The sequence below is a fragment of the Vidua chalybeata genome, chromosome 3, assembly GCF_026979565.1.
Source record: "Vidua chalybeata isolate OUT-0048 chromosome 3, bVidCha1 merged haplotype, whole genome shotgun sequence".
Classification (NCBI taxonomy): Eukaryota; Metazoa; Chordata; class Aves; order Passeriformes; family Viduidae; genus Vidua; species Vidua chalybeata.
The window spans coordinates 81,187,770-81,211,808 of NC_071532.1; the positions used below are offsets into that span (position 1 = coordinate 81,187,770).

Consider the following 24,039-nt stretch of genomic DNA (forward strand, 5'->3'; position numbering starts at 1 on the left):
TTGATCTGTGAAGGAGAAATCATGCCTGACTAGCCCAATAGCCTTTTAAAGGAGATGAGGGGCTTGGAGATTAGGGGATAATATTGGATGTTATTTATCTGGAGTTCAGCAAGGCTTTCTGAACAGACTTCCATAACATTCTCAATGACAAACTGAAAAGATATGACAGAACTGCTGGGATCAAAGGGCTGTGATCAGCAGAGTGAATTCCAGTGACTGGCACAAGAGCCAGTCACTAATGGTGTACTCCAGAGGTTGGTGCAAGAGCAAGTATTGTTCAACATCTTCGTTAGGAACTTGGATGATGGAACAAAAAGTTTGTCAAACAGCTGAAATCCAGGAGTAGTGAATGATTGAGGAGGGTGGAGAAATGGGTCAACAAGAATCTAATGAAGTTTCACAAAGAGAAGAGCAAAGGTCCTGCCCCTGGGGAGGAATAACTTCATGTACCAGTGGATACTGGGGGTTGACTGCTGGAATGCAGCTGTGGAGAAAACTACTTGGCTGTCCTGTTGCTGAGCGTGTCAGACACAATGTGACCTTGCACACAAAACCCAAGCAGCATCCTGGGTTGCTGGAGGCAGTGCATTGCCATTAGGTTGTGGGTGTTCTTTCCCCTCTACTCAGTGCAAATAAGATCACACCTGGAGTGCTGGATCCAGCTCCTCAGGAAAAGACCTACATGGAGAGCCTGTTAACTGGTAAACATAGCTGTTAACTGGTCTCTCAAAGGACCAGAAAGATGATGAAGAAATTGAGGTCTCTGTTATACAGGGAGGAGCCAAGAGACATGGACTTGTTTAGCCTTGAATAGAGAAAGCATGGCATGGGCAGGATGGTAGTGGTGGTATCAATGGTTATAAATACTTGAATTGGAGCATGTGATGAAGATGGTGCCAGGCTCTTCTCATTGGTGCATCCTGACATGACGGAGGTCATGAACCAAAACTGAAATAGAGGAACTTCAATTTAAGCATAAGAAAACAGCTTTGGGGGTGATAAGATCTCTGGCACAGGTTGCTCAGAGAGATTGTTAAGTCTCCATCCTTGGAGACTCAAACTGGACACTGGATGCAGCACTGAGCAACCTGCTCTAGCTGACCCTACTGGTGCAGGGGGCTTGGAATAGATGACCTCTATATAGGTTCCTTCCCACCTCAGCCATTCAGTAGTAGACCATGTCAGTCTTTGAGGCTGGTCATGTTATAAAAATATAAGCTGAGTTACTAAAAACTAGAAGCCACTTAATTTCATTTGGAACCAGTTAGTGAACAATTGTTAGCAACTTAAAATGATAGAATTTGTGAAAAAGTTTCAAAATGTCAACAAATTCACAGCTTTCTCAGACACTGGCTTTCACTGATTATTAAGTATGAAGGGTTCTGATTTTGAAACCTGTATATTATTTGGGAGGAAGTGGTAGTTTATCATACTGTGTTGTGCAACAACCACTTAGTAGCATCTGTTTTTTTAATCTCTTTTCTATTTTATTTATTTATTTTTAAAAAAGGACCTTCTGTGTAAGTAGAAGATGGGAATGTAAAACCAAGGTAGTGTCAATTTCCTTGGTCAGCCAGGCATTGGATAGTTTTTTCAATGCATTGTCCATTTCACAATGCCTTTCCAGCCAAAGAGCATGCAATCTCTATTCTGTTGTTTTCTTCTTTACAACCCTTCCCTTTTAGGTGGTTGACTCACTGTAAGGCCCAACCAGCGTTCTCTAATGCATCCTGGGATAAAGTGTAATCTTCCTTCACTCCCTTATGTAGTTTGTGGCTCCCACTGCAACCATTTAACTACTTATACCTTATCATTCTTCCTGTGATTAACAGCTTTGTTCATACTCACTCATTTGTGTGAGGCCAAGCAAAGACAGAAAAGTGCTAATACAGCTAAAACAAGAGAGATTAGACTTGCTGTCACAGAGTTCTAAATTCATTGTTTTCCAAATGCATTAAAATCTAGCTAAATAGCATAGAGACTTGACAAGCGTTGATGTAACAATTGTTATAAAACCAAGGGCCTATAATTTGTGCAAAGGCATTATTATGAACAGTGGGTAACCCTTCTCATCTTGTATTGGACAAGACAAATCAATTTTATTGTTTGAATGCAGGAATTTTTCACACAGGTATTTTTGATTTTTACCTGTAGTCTGGAGGGGAGAAAAAAGCTAATGTACTAGCAAAGATTGCAGGTGTTTGGAAAAAATAGTGCCAATTGGTCAGAGAAATGAGGATAGATTCTTGGCACTTGGCAAAGTTGATAAGAGTAAATAGAAAGGTAGTTAAAAGAAAGGGATATTGAAAAACAGTGGTAGATGTGAGAATTCCATTTTAAATAACCAGAAGATACCCCCCAGTTGGGGAAGTCTTAAAAGTTATGTGCTTATGGATAATGTTTAGACTTGTGGGGAATTGATTCTTCCCCTCCCCTCTGCTAATTGCATGGACTTGGTAAAAAAGATTCTTCCCAGAGAATGTAAGTTCATGATACTGTGGAGGTTTTTTTTCATGTCAAATTGTTTTTTAATTCACTTAGTTTTATTTTTAACCAGTTTTTTTTTGGCATGTTTTAAGTTTGGATTAAGGCTAAAGAGTAAGATGGATTCCAGTATTGATTCCAGTGTCACAGTGTTCCCTTTTATATCCTCAGGTATGTTGATACTGACCAAGGGGTGTTTCACCTGCTGAGTTTCCCAGGGATATGTGAACTAGTAGTAAGTTGCCCATTGGTGATTGGCATCAGCGAGACCATTCTTAGAAATACTGGCTTGTGTTCTGCTAAGATTATCTTCTCCAGTGTTACTGAAAATCCCCCAAAACCAAACTCACTTCCATAAACCCCCTCAAGCTTGAAGTTGATCTCAAGTACTTCAGAAGTTTTTTATAATTTCAGGTGTATATTAAAAATTGTATTCTTATGTAAAGTAATTTGTTGTTTTATCCTGAAGTCCCCCTGCAGTTTTTTTTTCATTGACACATCTCTGCCAATTAAAATTTTAGTTAAGTTTTTTTCAGTTTTTGTGAGCTATTGTTTCATTGAGATAGCCATAAACCATATCCATCTTACATTAAAAGTAGACAAAAGGTAATTTCTCTGTAGGTTGGGATTATGGTTGTTGGGACACAGACCTTTATTCTCTTTGTGTGTGTGTACTTGTTTGGTTTTTTTTTTTTTTTGTGTATGTGTTTTTTTTTGTTGAGGGTTTTTTGTTTTAAACATAGGATGATTTGTGAGATACCAAAACTAGATTTATCTTGTGCCTGAACTAATCTTGGTTTCCTGCTGTTCTGCAGTAGACTGCTGGCAAGGGAAAAGTTTGTCATAAAGCAAATGCAACCGCATCTTTTTCTGAGGCTAATGGACTAGGCACTTGGCTATAACACAAGAAGCTTGTGGTTCTTACAAAGTTGCTACAATCCCACTGCAAAAATTGGCATATCTGATGTAGTTTGACCTGTGCTGGCTTTTGAACCATTGTTACGTTGGTCTGGGGCTAACCTGAGTGGTCCAAGGGGTTTATAGCTCTTTTGCAGTTGACACTATGGAGCAAGTTGTCCATGAGCAGCAGTGCCCTTGTGGCAAAAAAGACCAGTGGTTTCCAGGTATGCCTTGGGAAGACCATTTCCAGCAGGTCAAGGGAAGTGATCTACTCAACCCTGATGAAGTCAGTCTGGAGTGCTGTGTCCAGTTCTGGGCTCCTCAGCATAAGAGAGACGTGGAGGTCTTGGAGTGGGTCTAGTGGAGGGCTATGAGGATGATTAAGGGACTGAAGTGTCTCTGAGATAAATATGAGAGAGACAGCTGGACCTGCTCATCCTTGAAAAGCAACAACTTAGAGGTGACCATATCAACGTCTGTTTGTATCAGAAGGGAGGGTGCCAAGAGAAAGAAGCCAGACTCTTCTCAGTGCTGCTGAGCAATAGAACAAGAGGGATCCGGCAGAAACTGATGCACAGAAAGTTCCACCTGAATATGAGGAAGAACTTCTTCCCTATGGGTGACCATACACTGGAACAGGTTGCCCAGAGAGGTTGTGGAGTCTCCCTCACTGGAGACATTCAAGAAGTGTCTAGGTGCAGTCCTGTGCCACCTGCTCTAGGATGATGCTGCTTGAGCAGAGAGGTTAGATTGGATGACTGCCTGTGGTCCCTTCCAAATTTCTTTAAGTCGTCCAGCACCATTCACACGAATGTTACATTACCTGCCTTGTATGTATGCATGTTATATTACCTGCCTTCTGTAGATTATAAAATGTATCACCACTGCCATTCTTTGGTCTGATAAGGATATGGAGTGTGACTAATGTTTATGTATCTATGCAGAGAAGTATTATACTTTGTTGCTTTGTTATTCCATGAATAGCAGTTTGAAATTAATTTCAGTGAGCTTAATTTTCTTCACTGACATTCTTGATGGAAGAGTTCCATTTTGTTAAACTGAATTCTTGCTCTTGGAACTTGTTGGCTTTTAAACTTGAAAAATATCACCAAGTTCTTTGAAACAAAGTTTTGTTAGTCAAAACCAGAAACTTCTGTAAGTTTTGGTGAATTCGTTTGTATATTTGTTTGGTGGTTTTGTGTGTGTTTGTTTAGCTGTAGTGGGTAACAGGATTCTTAAAAAATGAATGCTCTTACAAGTGATGGGTAAATGTTTGAGCAGACCTCAAGAAACAGTTTGCCTTGGAGAAGATTTGAATGTGCGCTGACCTTCAGTTAAGAGCTATGTGGAAGCTTTTACACTTTTTACATTTGAGGTAGATTATTCCTTCATGGAAGCTGCCTCAGTGCTCCTGAATTTGGGTACTTAAAGTTGGAAGTTATATTGCATCTTTGTACTATGCCTTGCAGTTCAATACTTTTTCCATGTCTATCATAGGCTACTTTTGTATGTATTTTTCTCTAACTAGGGCAAAATGGGAATTACTATAGTAAGCTGTTCATATGCGCAGGTGGTCCATTGTTAAAATAAATTTTCCATCCTTGTCAAGTATTTTAGTTTATGAATGCAATATAAATGTGTCTCTTCATTTTTCTTTACCCATTTGGTAGTGGATACCCTGTTTTCAAGAAAACTAAATGGAAAATACAGACTTGAACGCCTTGTTCCAACTGCAGTCTATCAACATATGAAGATGCACAAGCGAATTTTAGGACATTTATCTTCTGTATACTGTGTAACTTTTGATCGGACTGGCAGGCGAATATTTACTGTGAGTACAAAATCTTTATTTTTGTACTTTGTTTATTTATTTCTTCATTTTTAAGTACATGTAATATGTCACCTAATTATTTCTAAAACCTGAATATAGGATAGATACACTGATTATGAATGAAAAGCAGAATAAGTCCTTTACTACTGTTCCTCTCATATTTGCTTTTTTAATAGCCATGCTGGTTTACACACAAAAATAGGTTTGGCATATGTATCCGAACACTAGAGATGCGATGGTGGGTGCTGATCTGTGTAGTTCATTGAGAAAACTTCATTTTCAGTGGAAAGGATTTACCTGTATAGGTTCTTTCTTGTGGCTTTGTTTTCTCTAGCAAAAATATAAGCAAAACAAGGAACTGCCACCACAGAATTAAATTAGGAAGTCAGAGAGAGAACAATCACATGATGTGTTGTAACAAATGTTGATTCACAACAAATTGTCTATGAGATCCTAGGAACTTTTTTAAGTACTAGTGTTTTTAGTATTTTTAACTATTTGCTTTTTTTTGTTGTTGTTAAGTCATAAATACTAGACAGATGTCTGAAATCAGTACTGAAATTGCAGGTTTCTGAAGGGATGGGATTTATAAAACCACATAGGTATCAGCGTGCTATTTAGATTTCTTGGTAAGCAGTCAGTTTCAGTAGAGACAAAGATTTCATAAACACACTTCATGCCAGTCCAGGATGCTTTGGCTGCATTTATTGCCTTCCTACAAACACTAGATGTAATTGATACCTGTGTGGATTCAGGAGCTTGATTGTGTCCTTTTAACCTCATGTCAGATAGCTTGAACAATGCTGATAGAAGTACAATTCAGGTTTCCTATTTTGCCTTGCAGTCCTAACTTCTAAAAATCTTTCAAGGCAGTTGCAAATATGATTCTCCCTTTTGGCCACGTATATCTTGCTTTGTCCCATGGGGAAATGTGTGGTTGAAGGAATGGGACACCTTGCAGTGTTCTAAGCAGGTCTATTTATTTGTTCACTTCAGGCATAGAAGAGACTCATTTTCATATTTATTTTGTTTTTGTCAGCAAGCTAAATCAAAGGCATTAAAATCTTATGTCCTGTGGTTTATACCTGATTTACTTGCCAGGAAATGGGCTCTGTGTAGTGGGTTTATTCTGTATATGACAGGGCAGAATACATTAAAGATTTTATGAGAGAATTCTCTTGACTGTGACAGCAGTTTTTTTCGAAGAGAGAAGTAGAACAACCTGAAATAAAATGGGAGATGGAGAGGGGCAGTATGTTTCTGCAACCCCAGAGTTTTGCTGGCATTCCTTTGCTGACTATTGTCCTGGTCTAATTGTTTTAAAGAAAGTTCTCAGTTTAGATCATGATTACTTCAGGAGTTAAATAAAGTGGCCATAGATATTAATTGTGGTTGCTGAATTTTCATTTTGGAGGGCCTACGACTGAACTTCTTATCTCTGCACTTTTAGGTAAATCCAGTGTTCTTCGTGTAGATGTTGAAGTGGTTGTTGGCAAATGGTTGTATTCCATATTTCAGTAAAATCCAAGTTGCTCTACCTGGCCTCATAGTCAGTGGGTAAAAAGTCATGAACTGTTTGTTGTAATTGCATCTGTATAATGAAATGGTGCCAGTTCTTTTCAACCTAGACCACTGCAACTACTAAAATCTCTAGTGTGGTGTGTAAGTTTGCATGCATCAGTAGAGAATTGTTCTTGCCTTACATTTTTACTCCACAACCTTCAGTGTGATGTTAGTTAGATGAGTTTTAGATTTGTAATTGGTTCTGGAAACTTCATCATAATTGTTTCCTGTTCCACCTGACATCTGAAGGATTGAAAGCCTCTAAACTCAAGCTTTGTTCATGTTGTGTTTCAAATTAAAAGGAAAAGAAGGTGTTCTCAGCACATTTTTGAGTCATAGTCATCTGGGAGATGTTGTCCTTGCTGGAAAGACATTACTTCTATTTTGCCTGAAGACAGTGGAAATGGAAGAGTATATGTTTTTCCTTACTAGCTTAGTTGGTCTTTGTGTTCACATAGCAAGGTTGTGGTGCTGGGGGGGCTTCTGTGAGACATTGCTGGAAGCTTGCTCCATGTCCAGCAGAGCCAATGCCAGCTGGCTCCAAGACAGACCCACTGCTGGCCAAGGCTCAGCACATCAGTGATGGTGGTAGTGCCACTGGGATAATGTATTTAAGAAGGAGGAGAAAAATCCCAGGATGGCTACAGCTGGGAGAGAGGAGTGAAACACGTGAGAGAAACAGCCCTGCAGACTCTATCATGAATGAAGAAGGAAGAGGAGGAGGTGTTTCAGGTGCTGGAATAGAGATTCCCAGCAACCTGTGGGCAAGACTGTGGTGAAGAACTGCCCCTCTGCAGCCTGTAGAAACTTTGTATTCTGGATCTACTGAAAAGTGTGACTTGCAGAACCCATGCAGGTTAATAGAAACAAATACTGTCTTCTCTAGTTCCTGCACTACTTAAATTTCTGACTGCAAAAACCTTCTTTTCTCCCTACCTTTATTTTCCTGTCTCTGCTGAGATTATTCTTTCTAGGGAATAATAAACAGCATTGTGCAATAGTCTGTGTAAGATTTCCAACCCAAGATTAATTTGTGTGTTGCTTGGCAGTTTCACTTCATCCCACAAGTGTGTGTAATGGTAGGAAAATGAACCAATTTTACTCCATACCTTGGTAATGCAGTCATCAATTCTCTCTAGGTGCTGAAGTTGTTTTAGGATTCACTTTTGACAGATGCTTTTTAATAGGTATGTAATTTGCAACAGTTGTGGATATAACCTTGGAAGCATGAGCTGTGGTGTAAGCCAAATGCCCTTGCTAGTAGTATTGCAGCAGTATTTTAAGAGTTGTGGATTGTCCCATTCAGATCAGATAGTAAGACATGAATTTTGAACTCTAATATTGATGTCTTGCCAAGGTGCTACAGAATTTACAATTTTACCTTAGTTTTTTTCTCTTCTGTTTTCCTTTGCCCCTGCCTTCCCCCCCCACCCCCTGCCATTTCCATTGTTAAGACTTGGCTGCCAGTGTTTTTTCTCTGCAGTGGAGATGTACAACACGTGCCTCTATAGTGACACTATAGCCAGCTGGCAGGGAACAGGCCGGATTTATGCTGATCTTCTTTCCTTGGTTTGCTGTTACTAAAAAGACCTCTGGGGACCCTCCAGGTGGTGTTAGGTGCCACAAGTATTTTTTTTTTCCTTGCTGACCATTTTACATCTTTGTGACTGATTTCTGCCTTTTCTAATGTTTGGTAGTTCTGGGTCTGCCATTCGCTCCTCCTGCTTTCAGGTCTCTCTTGAGTGGTGAGGCTCTTATTTGCAGTTTTACACACCAGCAAGCACACATACCCTTCTGTCTCAGCTTCTTGGGTTTTTTGGTTGTGACTGCATTTTGAGAAGAATATGCAAGCTTCTTTGTACTCTAGTCTCATAATGATAACAGACCCTCATGAGTAGATACTATCTTTCAGATCATTGTAACATCCTTACTGCAAACTGATGATGTACAGGTTAGATGTGTGGACTATGAGACTGTCAGTTTAGGGCATTTTCAGGTTGGAAGGGTTGTGATTAGCAGCACAGGGTCCAGCTGGAGGCCAGTCACTAGTGGTGTACCCCACAGGGTTTGGTACTGAGACCAGTACTCTCTCAGGCTTCATTTAAAGACCTGGGTGACAGAATAAGATGGTGCCTTCAGTAGATGCCCAGAAGATAACAAAATCTGAGTGGTGGATACAGCATCATGTTCTAGCTGACCCTATTTGATCAGGGAGTTTGGACTAGACTAAAGTATCTTCTCACCTCAACAATTCTGTGATTCTGTCCTCTGCTCATTGCTGTAACTCAGACTCCGGTTGTGTTCCCTGGTCTGGCACTGTGGCAGTCTAGCAGTTAAAAGAGGCAAATGTGTTCCACAGAATCTCAACATGGAAGTTTTGTGCATAGGTAGAAATAGTATAGGCTGTATCATTGCTCTTCTCACCCAAGAGGCTAAAAATATAATTATGAACAAGCTTCTGTAACTATTTCCTTTGCCTAGGAGACGTGGTTCTATTTTATAAAAGGTAGATGATGGGATTGCCATGCCTTCTGCTGTCTTTAAAGTGTAATTGCTTAGATTACAGAGGCAGATATGCAGAAGCACTGTAAGTAGATGGAATAGGAAAAACTGGTGAAATTTTATAAGGGTGGTGTCACATTGTAACTTGTAGCACGTGTGTGTCCAGTAGATCAGTGCTCTGAATGTTAAAACCCAACTTTGTATTCCTTCTGAACCTAATTAATTGAATTAAATGTTTACAATAAACATTGTCTGCCAGTGTGTGTGTGCAGTGTTCAAATGTCATGGTATTGAGCCGTGGTGCAGTGCAGATGCTCAGACTTTCAGGAAGGCACAGAAATGCAATAAGAAAATGAAGGAATGAGTTCCAAATTTTTGTTAGGGCTGGGAATTTGTTGTATACAGGCAAGTAGCTGTTAGAATTGTGTGGGAAGACCAGCAAAACTTGAGTTAAGTATGAATATGTAGATGAAACCACTTGAGTTTGTTGAGAAAGAATGGTCATTTTGATGTTCATGTAAATGTGAATATTTAAGCACGTTTGTACTAGTTTGACCTAGTAATAGAATAGCTGTTCATACATGCCCTTTACCTAACTTGTGGTAAGTATGATGATGATGAAACTAGGAAGATAAGGAACATATGTGGGTATAAATTATAGACTGTACCAGTTTATAATTCACTTTCACATTTAATATAAATCTTTATTTTAATGCATTGCAACGGCTATCTTCAGTTTGTGCTGGATTTTTGGAAAAATATTTTACTGGAGCATAAACCAACTTGCTGTAGGATTTGTGATTTGTATTATAAATGCATCATGATTTGTATATACTGTTGAGAATCAATGTAAACTTGTGTTTAAATGCAGTGTGGAAAACTGTTAAAAGCAGGGGTGGGAGTATCTGCATGTCACTAATTCTGTTTTCCACTTCACTGTGCTAACTCTAGCATCAAAACAGCAAATGGTATGGTTGAAATTATTTCTACCTTCCTTCTAGGGGTCAGATGATTGCCTTGTAAAAATCTGGGCAACCGATGATGGCAGGTTGTTGGCTACCCTGAGAGGGCATGCAGCTGAAATATCTGATATGGCAGTAAACTATGAAAACACCATGATAGCTGCTGGAAGCTGTGACAAAATGATCCGAGTTTGGTGCCTTCGAACTTGCGCACCATTAGCAGTCCTGCAGGGCCACAGTGCATCTATAACGTCATTGCAGGTAGGTTTTTACTTTGCAAAAGTGAGTCATGAGAAAGTTCAGTGGAATAAAAATGCATGCCTGGCAAGTAAGCTTGAAGTGAGAAGGAATTTTCATGGTATGCATTGGAAAAAAACACATGTTTATTGTCAAAATGCCTGACCTTTGAAGAATCCCAGACATAATCCTTGTTCAAAAAAATTGCATGACACATGTGGGCAGTTCTGTTTTGAGGTACCATTCCTTTGCAGGCTGTGATTCTGAGCACAGGTGCATTGAGTAAAAACTGCAGTCCCTGGGAGCACTTTGGTTTTTGTTTAGAGTTACATGCTATTGTGCAACTTGGGTGGTGGGAAGGGTGGAGGAACCTGGAGTGCTTTGGCAAGTAACCAAGAAGGGTTGTTCTGGAGGGAGTGACAGAGCAACATTTTGTTATTTTGGTTTTCATTCCAATCAGTTTCCCTTAAGTATGGTTTGATGCTTGAATTTTTTTTTTTTTTTTTTTTTTGAGATGAATTATGGAACTCCTTAGCACATCTGGAAGAGATTAACAGGAAAACTTTTCTTTTTTCTTCCTCCTTTTTCCAGTTCTCTCCCTTATGCAGTGGCTCAAAGAGATACTTATCTTCAACCGGGGCAGATGGAACTATATGCTTTTGGCTGTGGGATGCTGGCACCCTTAAAATAAAGTTAGTTGCTATTTTATTTATTAGTACTTCTGTTTATGTAATTAAGAATGATGTATTTTCTCCAAATATGGAGAAAAATGTGACTAAACTAAGCTTGTCATTGACTACTTCAGTATGTGATAGTTGGGTATGATCTATTTCTGATGTAGCTATAGCTTGCTTGCTTATCTCTTAAAAACTAAGTTGATAATACAACATTTTGTGGAGTGATAATGTATATCTGTTAATTTAGAAAATGAGTCTACTGTTGAGGTTTTTTGTTTAATATAATGTTAAAGTTGGTACTCCATTACTTGCATAGGTTCTTTTCTAGTTGTTTGGGTCTTAACTATTTTGATGTTCCCTGGATGTTTTGTCTCTTTTGGTACTCTAAATGAAGCTGTGTCTCACGTTCTTACTCCTCTGTTACCTAGTGCATGCTGTAATCAAATTAAGACTCCCCTTTTTACTGAGGACAGGAGAAGATAGCTTACATGCTTATTTTTGTGTGAGGGAAAGGAGTTGCCACCACATTATTTTTCTTAAGGCTTCCTAAGTCTGAGCTCTTATTGACAAGATGAAATTTTAGTCTCTCTGATTGGTAAATCTTTTGAGCCCACAAGTCTTTTTCTTTTATCTTTCTCTTTTCTTTCTTTTCTTCTCCTTTTCCTAAGTAAAGTTTTAGTCTATGGAATTTATTTTTGAAACTAATTCTGTCATTAGAAAATAGTGAATCCTTGAGAGTTAGGTAGATTATAATATATAAGCTGGGAGATGAATATTTTAAAATTATGGAAGTTTGAATGAATCATGGAGTTGGATGAGATTTGTCTTGAGATAAAACTTAGAGAAGGAGAAAATTGGTACTGGTTATGGTAGGGGATTCTCCCTTGGTGATATATAATTCCAGAATAAAAATTGTTAGTGATGTGCTCAATAAATATTAAAAGAATAGAAGATATTTGAGGAATGCTTTCATGTAGAAGTCATTTCAACAGATGTGATTAGACAGGGGCATAGAGAAAACAGATCAGTTGAGATGTCTTGTGCAGCACAGCAAGGAAGTGGTTTGGTAACCAAAGTCATGCCAGTGACTCTGTTGCTTAACAGAGTGCAGATTAAATTTTGAGACGGGAATTTTTCTACTGCTCTTACCTTCTGTTTTGGAAATACTTCTTATGTTGTGTTTGAGAAGGGAGAGGAAATCATTAAGCTGTATTTCTTCAGTCTGGAAAAAACCGAATACATGAAGATGAGTAATGTACAGTCGTGAGTGTGTTGAAGAGGGAATATAATGAGGAATTGCTTGTGGGTCCTTTTGGTTCTAGAAGGTATCAAATGAAAGTATCAATTTTCAAACTAAATTGGTTCTTTACAAAACATGCAACTGAGTTACAAAACTCCTTGCCTCAGGGTATTATGCATTATATGGAGATATTTAAAGGCATCACTGTGTGCTTTTTCTTCTTTTAAGTCTTTTTTTAAGCTTAGTAGAGCTGTAAGGTATTTCAAGTAATTGATGCTTTTTAATCCAAACTAAAACTTGATAAAAATGTCTAAATAAGAAAAAGATATGTCTTGGGACTGGAGTACAACTCTATGCTGTTTGTCATATCAAAACTGTTGGACACACAAGTCTTAATTTCTTGAATTGAACAATATACTAGTTTAGGGAAATTGTTAGAGGAAGTTTTACTCAATGTGCTAAACTGTAAACTTTTCTAACTGTGCTTATCATGATTAATCCAGTAAACCAAAAAAAAAAAATTACTGGGAAACTTGCAATCCAGTGTAATTTTCCACAAGAAGGCTGCATTGCATGGCCAGTGCAGCTCAGCAATGGGTGTATATTGTCATATATTTGTTTTATAACATATATTTGTTTTATATATATAGTTTTCAGTGAGGTGATTGCACTTCTTACACACTTGGATGTGGTTCTCCTTCCAGAACTGCAGAAGTGTGGCAGGTTCCCTCTACATCCATTCAGTTATGTGCTGGGGGAAAGCAAGTACTAGCAATATAAGAGCATCCAGGGAAAGAAAGATGCCTGTTAATTTTTGTCATAAGGCCTCTTTTGAAGTTACAGTAAAAAATATGACATGTAGGCCATCTGGAAGAGAGTATTGCTGGTAAGGTGGGAAGTTTGTCCTTCCATTTATCTGTGTAGTAAAAAATACAGGCTTGCTTCTGTTCAGTATTTCTGAAGAGAAGGAAAGCTGGCAGGGACAGCTTACCATGGCTGTTCAGCCTCTGAGCTGCTGCCCTGTATTTTGGTTCTAGTACAACTCCCACCCCAGGAAGGAGAAATTGGAGCTTTCAAGCAAGACTTAGAGTTCTGAGTAGTTCAGGTGAAAGATACTGTAACATGCTTAAGCCAGAACTTGAATTCATGTTCCTCCTGAGCTTGACTGCAGCTTGCTCTACAAGGATGCAATTGCTATCAGTGATGAAAGTGTGTTACTAAATTATCCAATGCTTCAAATGGGGATGGGTGGTAAAGTCTTGACATCTTAGCTACTTTAAAGAAAAAAAAATTGATATATGCAACACTACTCAAATCACCTGGTGTCCCTGGTGAGGGGCAGCCTCCTGATGATCATGTGGCTGATTGTAATTTCAAGATGATTGTCAGTGCCACTAGTACTTTGCTGAACTTTTCCATGGAATATGGGAAAGGCAGAGTTGGTATTGTGTTCAGTGTACTCTCAAATTAAAAATAATCAGTTTAGTTCTTAACTACACTGAGCTGTATTTTCTGTGTTTTTTTTCTTAGCTTTGCAAATGTTTATTTTGTTTCATTCTCAGATTACAAAAATCTTGTAACTCAGCTTTGCCAACAACACTGCTGCAGTTAATATTATTTAATTAATAGTACGTCTGAAAAGAGGAGCTTCCCGTGTTGGTCTCCTATTTTTCAATAGCCTTGTTAATTGAGGCATGTTCTGTGTTTGGGTCAGACATATGGCCCAGTCTGGAGATATTAGTGACAGTTCTGTTTTGATGAACTGCAGAAGGACACGTTACAATAGATTTAGTGTCATAGGATGAAAGAGACATTGGTGCAGCTGAGCACAAAATTCTCAGGTTGTTTAAAGGAAAGTGAGCAACCTTGCTCTTATGATTCTGTGATTACTGTGGATGCATGTTCTTTAGTGTTACAGGGGCACCTGTATCCTCTTCTTTCCTTGAAGAGACTTATGACCAGGAAGCTACCATGTATGTCTAAAAGCAGTAACATTCCAGGTAGATTAATGCAGTTTCCAAACAGAGGAAGACTGGTTGTTGCTGCAGGCAAGGAATTCACAGAATGTAGCCCAAACAAAATCCGGAAACAATTGAAAATTTAGGCAATTGAGTCTTACCCTGGGTTTAGTCTGCTTTTACTATTCTGAGTGGTGATAGTAAACACAGGAGTTGAATCCTGCATCAGTTTGCAGTAGGGAGGAGTGAGAAAATATGCCTCATCAGAAACTGAATAATCATGTGCTTCATTCAAATTTAAGGGAGAATTATTACAACTGGTCAGTGCATCACATTTAAATTAGTTACACTGTGAAATATTTGCCTATATATCCTTTCAGAGGAAGACATGGAGTTTCATTTTTCTTCTGCCACCTTTTGCATCAAAAGTTTCCAGTGTTAGCCTGTTACTGACAGACCATATAAGCAAGGCAGCAGAACCGTCTCACAGATTTGAATAGAGGAGCTTGGTGTACTGCTTTTCTTCTTATCTATTTATCCTTCCATAATTTTAAAAAGAGGGAAAAAATCAGGAAAAACACATGCTGATTTTGACATTCCTGTTTTGGACAGGACACTGATTTTTCAATTATCATCAGTGTGATGTGGTATTTCCCATTTGCTTTCTTATGCAGAAGGCACTTGATGTTAAAGGGGCTGGTAATATATCAGAACTCAGATATGCTGAACATTGTTCATTGACTTGTGAACAAAGACTTAAGTTAGAGAAGTTATGTCACACACTTGTTTTCTGTGAAGAAGTCTTGCTTTAACTACTACATGACCAGAGGTAGGCTAGTCTGAGGGTTAGATTAATAAACTAATAAAACACTTAATAAATGCAATAAAGTGAAACACTGTCCTGGAGAGAACCAGCTTTTGTCCCCTTTGCACACTTCACAAAAATACTGATTGCCCAACTCATTTTGCAATCTGCTCTATTGTAGAAGAGTGCTGTAATCTCTTGTCTTCTAATGCCTAAAATAGCACACATTGGAGAGACATAAGTTTGAGAATTTAAATTGGTTTTTTGAACTAGAATGTAAATGCATACTTTCTCTATTTTGTAGTTGTCCTAATGCCAAAGGCAGAGTTCACAAACAACAGTGGAAGAAAATAACAGTCTATTTATCTATTTACATTTGTTCCAAATGATGTAAACTGCATATTGAATTGTTTGGTAGTTCTTGTTAGTATATCACTTAAGGAGCATTTCAACTGTTTTGTAGGAAAGATCTTTGTCTTGTTTAGTGTACCTTGTGAAGTTTCCTTGTCACAAATCTGCATGGAGTTACCTTAAAACTCCTGCAGGAAAGGTCACAGAAACAGCTTATAGGGAATGGATAATTTGGAGAAAGATTTCTTAACTGGTATTGCTGATGTTTATTACTTTGTTTTATGCATAAACATCACCAAGGTTTAATCCTTATTACTTTTTTTTTGAGATAGCAATAACTGATGAGTAGAGAAAGATATCTTATGCATCTGCCTTCAGGTGAAATGAATTGTACAGGCCATTTTGCTTTTAAAAGAGAACATTTTGGATAAGTTCTGAATATGCATTCTTTTATGTTTGAGCAAATCTTTAGTGATGACACTCGTGGGTGTAGTGCTGCTGTTCTCTCATAAGTTAATTCTTTGAGGGAAGATTGCAGATGGCATACTGTGCAAGACCACCTACTGGTTTGAGATTGCTGTAATGCATGAACAGAATTGAAATAATGATTGAAGAACTTGATCTGATTTGTTTTGGTTTTACACATCCTTAAAAGTGCCGGGTTCACTGAAGCTTTAGTTTTGCTTGCACATGAGATTCTGAAATGCCTAGAGAAAAGTGAGGGCCATAAAGTAAAATCTCTTACAAACTTCTATTCTTTGTCCTGACATTTTGGGTACTGTTTGAAACTAGCCTATAAGGATATATGTCATTTGAAGAAACTCTTATATTCTAATAGTGTGAAAAACTCCAAATTTATTTACATTTCTTTGATATCCTTGTCTATATAGAGCACCCAGCTCTGTTTCTCTCTTGTAAAAGGAAGCATATGCCACAGGAGAAAACCAGTACACCCAGCAGTTTAAAACTGAACATCATGGCGAACTGGCTCTGTTCTGCCTTGCTGATAACTTCAGGAGAGTGTTTTGTATAGCAGTATCAGAAGGGAATGGGATTTAAGTTATGTTACAACTCTCCTTGATGCCTGAATTACTTAGTCCATCTGGATATCTTAGTTTCCTAAAGATCAGATCATGAAACATAGTCACACAAAATTGTTTATAAATGGGCAGCCATCTGTTCCTTCATATTTAATTTTATCCTTCTGTTCTTTATTTCTAAGATACTGACTTGTTTCTTGAAGCCCTATTAGGAAATTATTTAACTGTTCTTTTTTTTTTTTTTTTCTTTTTCGTTGTTTATTTTTTTGTAGTCCAAGGCCAACAAAGTTTACAGAACGTCCTCGGCCTGGAGTCCAAATGATCTGTTCTTCTTTTAGTGCTGGTAAAAGACTTCTTTTTTCCTCCTCTCCTTGTATCAGTGTAGGAAGTAATTTGAAGTGTAAAATACAGTACAGTTACTGTAGCATATTTCTTTTTAATAAGATGGATGTAAGTGGCTATTAAAAGACCCCAAATATTTAAAATAGAAATTCAGAATTTGTGCATTAATACTTGCTGCTACAGAAATTCCTAGAAACAGTTAAACATGGAATGTTGTAAGTAAATCTCTTGTGACTGCAATTCACTTCAGAACAGGATAGATTTATTTTTTTGCAGGATAATTAGGAGAGTCAGCTTTATCTGAGGTGTAATATTTGGGGATTTGTACAAGAAGGGGCTGATTACATAGTTCTCACAGTCTGTGTTTCATTGATTCTAGAACTGGTAACTGAAGAATGCTACGTAAATAATTGGATAAAATATTGAAATGTACTGGAGCTCTAGTTCCTTTTGATTTTTTTTTTTTTTTTTAAGAGGGAGGCTTCTAAGGGCTTAGCTGCAAGCAAATTGTTCTGGTTAGCTAATCTTTTGGATACATCTGCTGATGCATATTTACTGACAGCAAATGTGAGGTAATTCAGCTCCAGTTAAACTTTGGAGTTTCTAAATCTTGTTTAATTTAAAGGTCAGTTACAGGCATAGTTGAAATGACATACAGCTATAAATTTCAGATAATAAATTGAAATATTTGATGTTACATCCCTTTGAAAATACTGTAATAACAGTAGATTGCCCTTTTTTTAAAGACTTATCTGTTTGTTTTTCTCAGGTGGAATGTTTTTGGCCACTGGGAGTACAGATCACATCATTAGGGTTTATTTCTTTGGATCAGGTCAGCCAGAGAAGATATCAGAGTTGGAGTTTCATACTGTAAATACATTTTTTAAAATTACATATGTACTTGATTAAAGTAATAATTTGGATAAAAGGGGATAACTTGGAGAAATTTGATTTCTTTTTTCTTTTTCTGCTCTTTTTTATATAGGACAAAGTTGACAGCATTCAGTTTTCTAATAGTAGTAGCAGGTAAGCGCACTATTCAGAGCTAGCTTTTTGACCTTGTAGGCATTTTTAAATACCAGTTTCCAGAGAGAGTTTTTAAAAAGCAGAGCTTTGTTTTGAGTTCCATCCAGTAAAATTGTCTATAACTATTGGAGTCTCACTGTTTCTTTTTAATGGAACTCCTTAGTTTCACAGTTGTTTTCATTGTAATGATTGAAGTATTTTGAATTTGCTAAAATTATGGATATAAAATACTTGAAACTTTTTCCTGAGAAATATGTGTGTGTGTATATATATATTCACATATCAAATACATGTACTTTGAGATATATTTTAATGTGTAAACCTTGACTGCTGCATAAAGAGAAATTATCAAACTAGATATATTTTAATGTGTAAACCTTGACTGCTGCATAAAGAGAAAATATCAAACTAGATCTAGCAATGTTTCGTTTAGATAGCCTGATTCTTTTTTTAATGTTTCACTTTAAGTTCTGGATGTTGGTTATGAAGGATGCTCAAGAAAACAGTATGGTTTGTTATGAAGCATCTGGCACTTTACTTATTTGATGTTCTATACTTTTATCATGATACAAATAGTTGTAAACCAAGCTTCACCCACCTCTTTCTCCTCCTCCTACCCCTGAACCTCTAAAAGGGGGAAGAAAAGGGTGGGAGAGAAACACAAGCTGGGAAACACTTCTTCATATAAATATCATAATACTCACTCAGTATACAATGCTAACTTATTGGGAGTAGGTTAAGTTTTAAATCATGTCTGTACTTCTACTGGCAGGATTCTCCTCTTGACCTGGTGTAATAGGGTTTGTCCCTTGGAATGCTCCTTGGGTTGTGGTTCCCACTGCCAGTGCTGTGTCATAACTCAGCAAAGTGCACCAAAGCTCATAGAACAGTTACTTTGGAAGGGGTTCAGGACAGGGAAGCAGGTTTGACTTTTTGAAGGCCTTCCATTTTTTTTGCTGGTATGGGAAGTGTTTTTTACCTCAAACCACTTGTACAGCATTCTGACACTGTTTGGACTTCTTATTCATACCTTCTGTTTTTGAATTCTAATGTCTGGGACTTCAGTTTTCAGGTGTCCTTTCTGTACAGATGTGCCTTTGATCTCTGAGTAACTTTCCCCCCCTTTTGTTAGATTTGTGAGTGGAAGCCGTGATGGAACAGCACGAATCTGGCAATTTAAGCGAAGGGAATGGAAAAGCATTTTGTTAGATATGGCTACTCGCCCAGCAGGGTAAGTGATGTAAAATGTTCTGCTATTACATGGATTCTTGAGGGCCTTTGATATAATTTGCTGACTTACTAAAAAAAATTTTAAAAGACAGTGAGAGAAGAGAAAAAGAGAAGGCTTAAATTATTATTGCTTAAATGCACAGTATGTTTATCTAGCTCTTGAAATCCAACTAAAATAAATATTTGACAACCTATTCAGGTGTGGAAATTAGCTTGTCCTGATAGTAGTGCCACTAGTATTTTGATTAGATTAAAACAATAAAAGATAATCAAAACCCATTGATGGTCAAATTTATATGTTTTTTTATGTAGACATTTGTTTCTGGAGCAAGAAAACCAGGGCAGGTCTCTTCTTGAGACTGCTTGCATTTTAGTAATATTTACAGCTATTGTGGGACATGCATCTCCAGAAAAGCAGTATTGGATCCTTTTCATACAATGTGCCAGAGCAAAGAAATTGCTGGCTCTCTAACAGTTTTGTGTTTGTTAAAACAACCTTGAATTTACAAGAGTTTGTAGGTATGGGAAACTTCTGTACTCTAGAACAAGCAACAAAAGAGGTTTGAAGATGGAGAATGACTTAGTAGGAATTGTGGCTTGCACCTTTGTATTTTGGCATGAAGATATTTTCCAGTTGGCATAAAATAAAAGGATTTATAACAGGTTTAAGGGATAAACCTTTTTCCCCCTATTCAGTGCTTTGAAGGATATTTAGTAGAAAAGAAAACTATAATGATTTCAGGAGTAATATGTGGTAAGAGACCTGAAAGACCAAGAGAGGGATGGAAGAGAAGGCTAAATAAGCTGTGATTTAGTTAAATGTTTTGACTAGACATTGTCTTTTCAGTTATGGACAGATGCAACAAAGCATAGGTATCAAAATGTTGGACAAGAGTGTATAAAACCCTGGTACTTTGATAACAGACTGAGTTACTCTCACTAAAAATTCTCAATTTTAACTGATACTGGGCAAAAGAGGAATGGCTTCTTCTTCATTGTAGTCATAAATGCTGAATTTATCTGAGAAACTGAAATGCTCATTTTAGTAAAACACTATAGCAGAATTCTGTTTTATCCTTGTGGTGAGAGGAATAAGTGCAGTTCCAAATTAGGTCTTTTGTGCACAAGAACAGTTTTATCAAAAAATGAAATCATGGCACTGAAAGGAAAGAGTAATTTCAGCTTATAAAGTCTCCTGGGTTCTGCATTGAATCTGGAAGGGAATTTGGTTATAACTACATTTTCTATTATTGAGTTTCACAATACATACTATTATGCAATGTGTTGTTATGCTTACTATATGGAAGATTCTGTATTTTTTTTCTGCCTACTTAGTGGTAGCATGCTATTGTTGCATTTGGTTGATGTTTTCATAGAAGTAAATGTGCTAAAGAATTCAAGGGTGATTAGTCCTTAAATCACACTGCCAAAAATGTAATTTTTGAGTATTCTGATATATTATATTATAGATTACTGTTCGGGTTTCATGCAAGATTAAGTGCCAATATTACCAAGAATAAAGTAATGTCAGAGTAGTGGTGTGGTTCTAAATATTGCCTGAGAATTTAGATAATTTAAAGGTATAGAATACTTCTCTCCATATTGAGAACTACTTATTACAAATATTCTTTAGAACAATTTGCTGTTACTTGGTTGATTAATTTGGATTTTTGTTCTTTAGATGCCACAAAAAATATTGTAGTTTTCAATTTAAGCAAATTAGATAGTGTATTAGAGGGCATTTTCTGGAATATCCTTTAGTCATTGTTTAAGTATCTACAATTCTTTGTGATTGTATGTGCTACATTATAGAAAACATCTTTAATTTCTCTGGTTTCAGAGAAATTTTAAGAATAGTTCTCAAGAAATATTCTTAAAAATACAGCAATTTACAGGAATATTTTCTCTTGTTAGTAGTGTTAAACTATTTAGGCAATGTAGGATTACACTGAAATTTTTTACTTTTTTGTTTTAGACAAAGTTTTCAAGGAGTTGAAGATAAAATCACAAAGCTGAAAGTGACCATGGTGGCATGGGACCGACATGACAACTCTGTTATAACTGCAGTTAATAATATGACTCTGAAAGTCTGGAATTCTTTCACTGGCCAGCTCATTCACATTCTCATGGTAAGGTATACCATCTTGATTTATCAGTCTTGAATGCAAAATTTATTATTTATACGTCATCAATATTCCTCCTTATATGTTTTTTCCTGTCTGAAAACTGCCATGACAAATGTTTCCAGATAATTGAAGTGTAATAGAGATGTCTGTCAGCTGCTTATTAGAAAATAAAAGCTTAAAGTTGCAAGTAATCACTGCTGTTCAAGAAGCCTGAAACTAATTTTGGACATTTTGGTTTGTTTTTTTATTTTTTTTCAATGGCCTTCTATCTTGAAGGAGAGAAAGAAATGGCTTTTTAATCTTTATTTAATGTGGTGTTTTAAAATACTGTTAATAATTAAATTTGCCTTTTTTAAACAGAGACACTTCTGCAATCTAATCATTCCATGAGTACAAAAATTAGTTTTCTAACTAAAATAAATCAACAGTTTCATTAATGTCTGACACTTCTTTTGTAATTGAGAAAATGGTTAACTCTAGATAACTTGATACTCTGCTTAGAGATGGAAATACTTAATGCTAAAATATAGCATTAATTTTAAAGATAGTATTCTCTAACTTTAAGTTATATATTTCATTCTTTATGAGTTTAAATTCAATTTCTAACTGATACTGTGCTGGAAAAAAAATTGAAATCTGTGGAATATTAAGACCCCAAGATACCAAGTGTTTTGGACACTAATCTTTTTAAAATCCTGGTGAAATTATTGGGATGTACTTGTGAAGGTGACATACTTGTGAAGGTGACATACTTGGCATACTACTTAGGAAGGTAAAATTGCAACTGGAAAGAAAGGAGTGTAATCCACTGGTACCAAAAATAAAGTGTGGTTAAAATAGTTTTTTGCTGGGTATTTTCATAGGTTAGTGTAGCAGCTGCTTGTGTTACCATGTTGAGTTCTCGGGTAAATATTTGAGACAATACTCTTTTTCATTCTGCTGTGTCTTTATTTTCAGGGACATGAAGATGAAGTGTTTGTACTTGAACCTCACCCATTTGATCCAAGAGTTCTCTTCTCTGCTGGACATGATGGAAATGTCATAGTTTGGGATTTGGCAAGAGGGGTCAAAATTCGGTCTTACTTCAACATGGTAATTATTGTGCTTTATACAGATATGCCAGAGCAATCATTCTAAACCTTCTGCTTTTAGTACATTCTTATGTAGGCCATCTTCAAGTATGATTTATGTATAGAGCAAAATCCTGCATCTGCTGAAGTCATGAGAAATTCCTTTTCAGTTCAGTGGGGCAAAGAGTAAATCTGTAAAATGTTTAAAGTTGTTTATTTGCCTGTATTTCATAGTGGTTTTTTTTGGTATGCTTGATCCCCACAAAATTGGAATTGCACTACATTGTCAGAGATCATGTGTAAGAGACAGGATGACAAAGACCCTCCTTTCGTGCTCTTTTTCCTGCCTGGGGAGCCAAGGTGGAACTTGGTTTAATTTTGCATTACTAATTCTTAATCTGGCTAAAGCTGTTCAGGAGTCTCCTGATCTCATACTAGGTTGTTGGGTGTTGCCTTGGCCCATTGGATGGAATACTGTCAGTCTTTTTGTGTAGAGCTTCTCCACATGCAGGTTTCAAAATTGGTCTGTTCTGCACTAGACTAAATCTCCTGCAAGATGAATGCAATAGGTGTTTTCATCTGTTTCTTGATATTAAGTGGGTTTTTGTATGTATCTTTTTCCTCAAAAAGGTTACGATGTAGTGTGTAATTCAGACTTAGTCTCATGGACAAAATTACAAAAGCCTTTGTAGAATATCCACAATCATTTGGAATGCTTGAGAGTAGGCAAATGGGCTTCAGCTGTAGTGGAATGGCAATCATGGAGACCAGCATAAAGAAAATCATCTGAAGAAGAGACCTATCATAGACAGATTCACAAAAACATAAGAGACATTTAGAAATTAACTCAAGCCAGGAAGGTCACTGAACCTAAAGAAAGGTTTTGAGATGTGCATTACAATAGAGTTCATAAAGTCTTAGAGAGAATTCAGCCAATCTTAATCAGAGTGAGTGCAACCTAGATTCCTTCAGCAATGACCTGGGCTGAGTAGTGATCTCTCTGCAGTGATTTCTGTAACTGAGCTTATGAAGGATCCAAGACAATCACATTGGAGCTAGGAGCATGCATCTTCCTTACTAGATGCTATTGACTGCTTCCAGCTGAGGTGCGTGTTCTCATTTCTTGGTTAGCTTGCATTTCCAGTTCTACTTACAATGGATGTATGATGGTTTTCATGGAGTTTAGGTCAGAAGAGTCTGAGCTTAGATACTCTTTAAACCAAGTCCATTTAAGAGTTATCAGAATCTAAATTACAGGTGCCTGTGATATTAGGCAGCCCCCAAAACACTGGAATATTTATGTCAAGAGTACCATGCAACATAAACACCTAAAAAAGGTGGTAGTCATATACATTTTAAGATCTTTGGAGTCAGAGAAATTTGTAGACAATCAGAAGATCTCAGCAGCTAGATATCTGTGCTTTATGCTAGAAACTAACATGAGAAAGTCTGTCTGCTGTGCAAGATGAGGGGAATTGTAAATCTGGCAACCAGTTAATCTCAAACCAAGAAATTACACTGTATGAGCCAGGTATACAAGAGAGGCATCTCTCTATGGATGGAATATTTCACCACTGTGTTTGGTGCAAAAGACATGGATGGAAATTACAGGTTTTCTTAGGTGATGGGTGGCAGGCAGAGGATATTGTGCAGACACCTCTGCAGAGCTACAAAGTTTAAGAGCTCTGATTTAGT

At 37.1% G+C, this 24,039-nt stretch overlaps 1 protein-coding gene across 1 annotated transcript in view; it reads left to right on the top strand.

Annotated features, from left to right (window-relative positions):
* The window catches only part of PHIP (pleckstrin homology domain interacting protein), a 106,712-nt gene that overhangs the window by 16,859 nt on the left and 65,814 nt on the right, over positions 1 to 24,039 (top strand). The window contains exons 7-15 of the mRNA XM_053937843.1: positions 5,055 to 5,215; positions 10,282 to 10,503; positions 11,071 to 11,171; positions 16,823 to 16,893; positions 17,662 to 17,762; positions 17,878 to 17,918; positions 19,051 to 19,149; positions 21,124 to 21,277; positions 22,232 to 22,366. Coding sequence (XP_053793818.1) covers positions 5,055 to 5,215; positions 10,282 to 10,503; positions 11,071 to 11,171; positions 16,823 to 16,893; positions 17,662 to 17,762; positions 17,878 to 17,918; positions 19,051 to 19,149; positions 21,124 to 21,277; positions 22,232 to 22,366 — 1,085 coding nt within the window. The remainder of the gene's footprint in view (positions 1 to 5,054; positions 5,216 to 10,281; positions 10,504 to 11,070; positions 11,172 to 16,822; positions 16,894 to 17,661; positions 17,763 to 17,877; positions 17,919 to 19,050; positions 19,150 to 21,123; positions 21,278 to 22,231; positions 22,367 to 24,039) is intronic.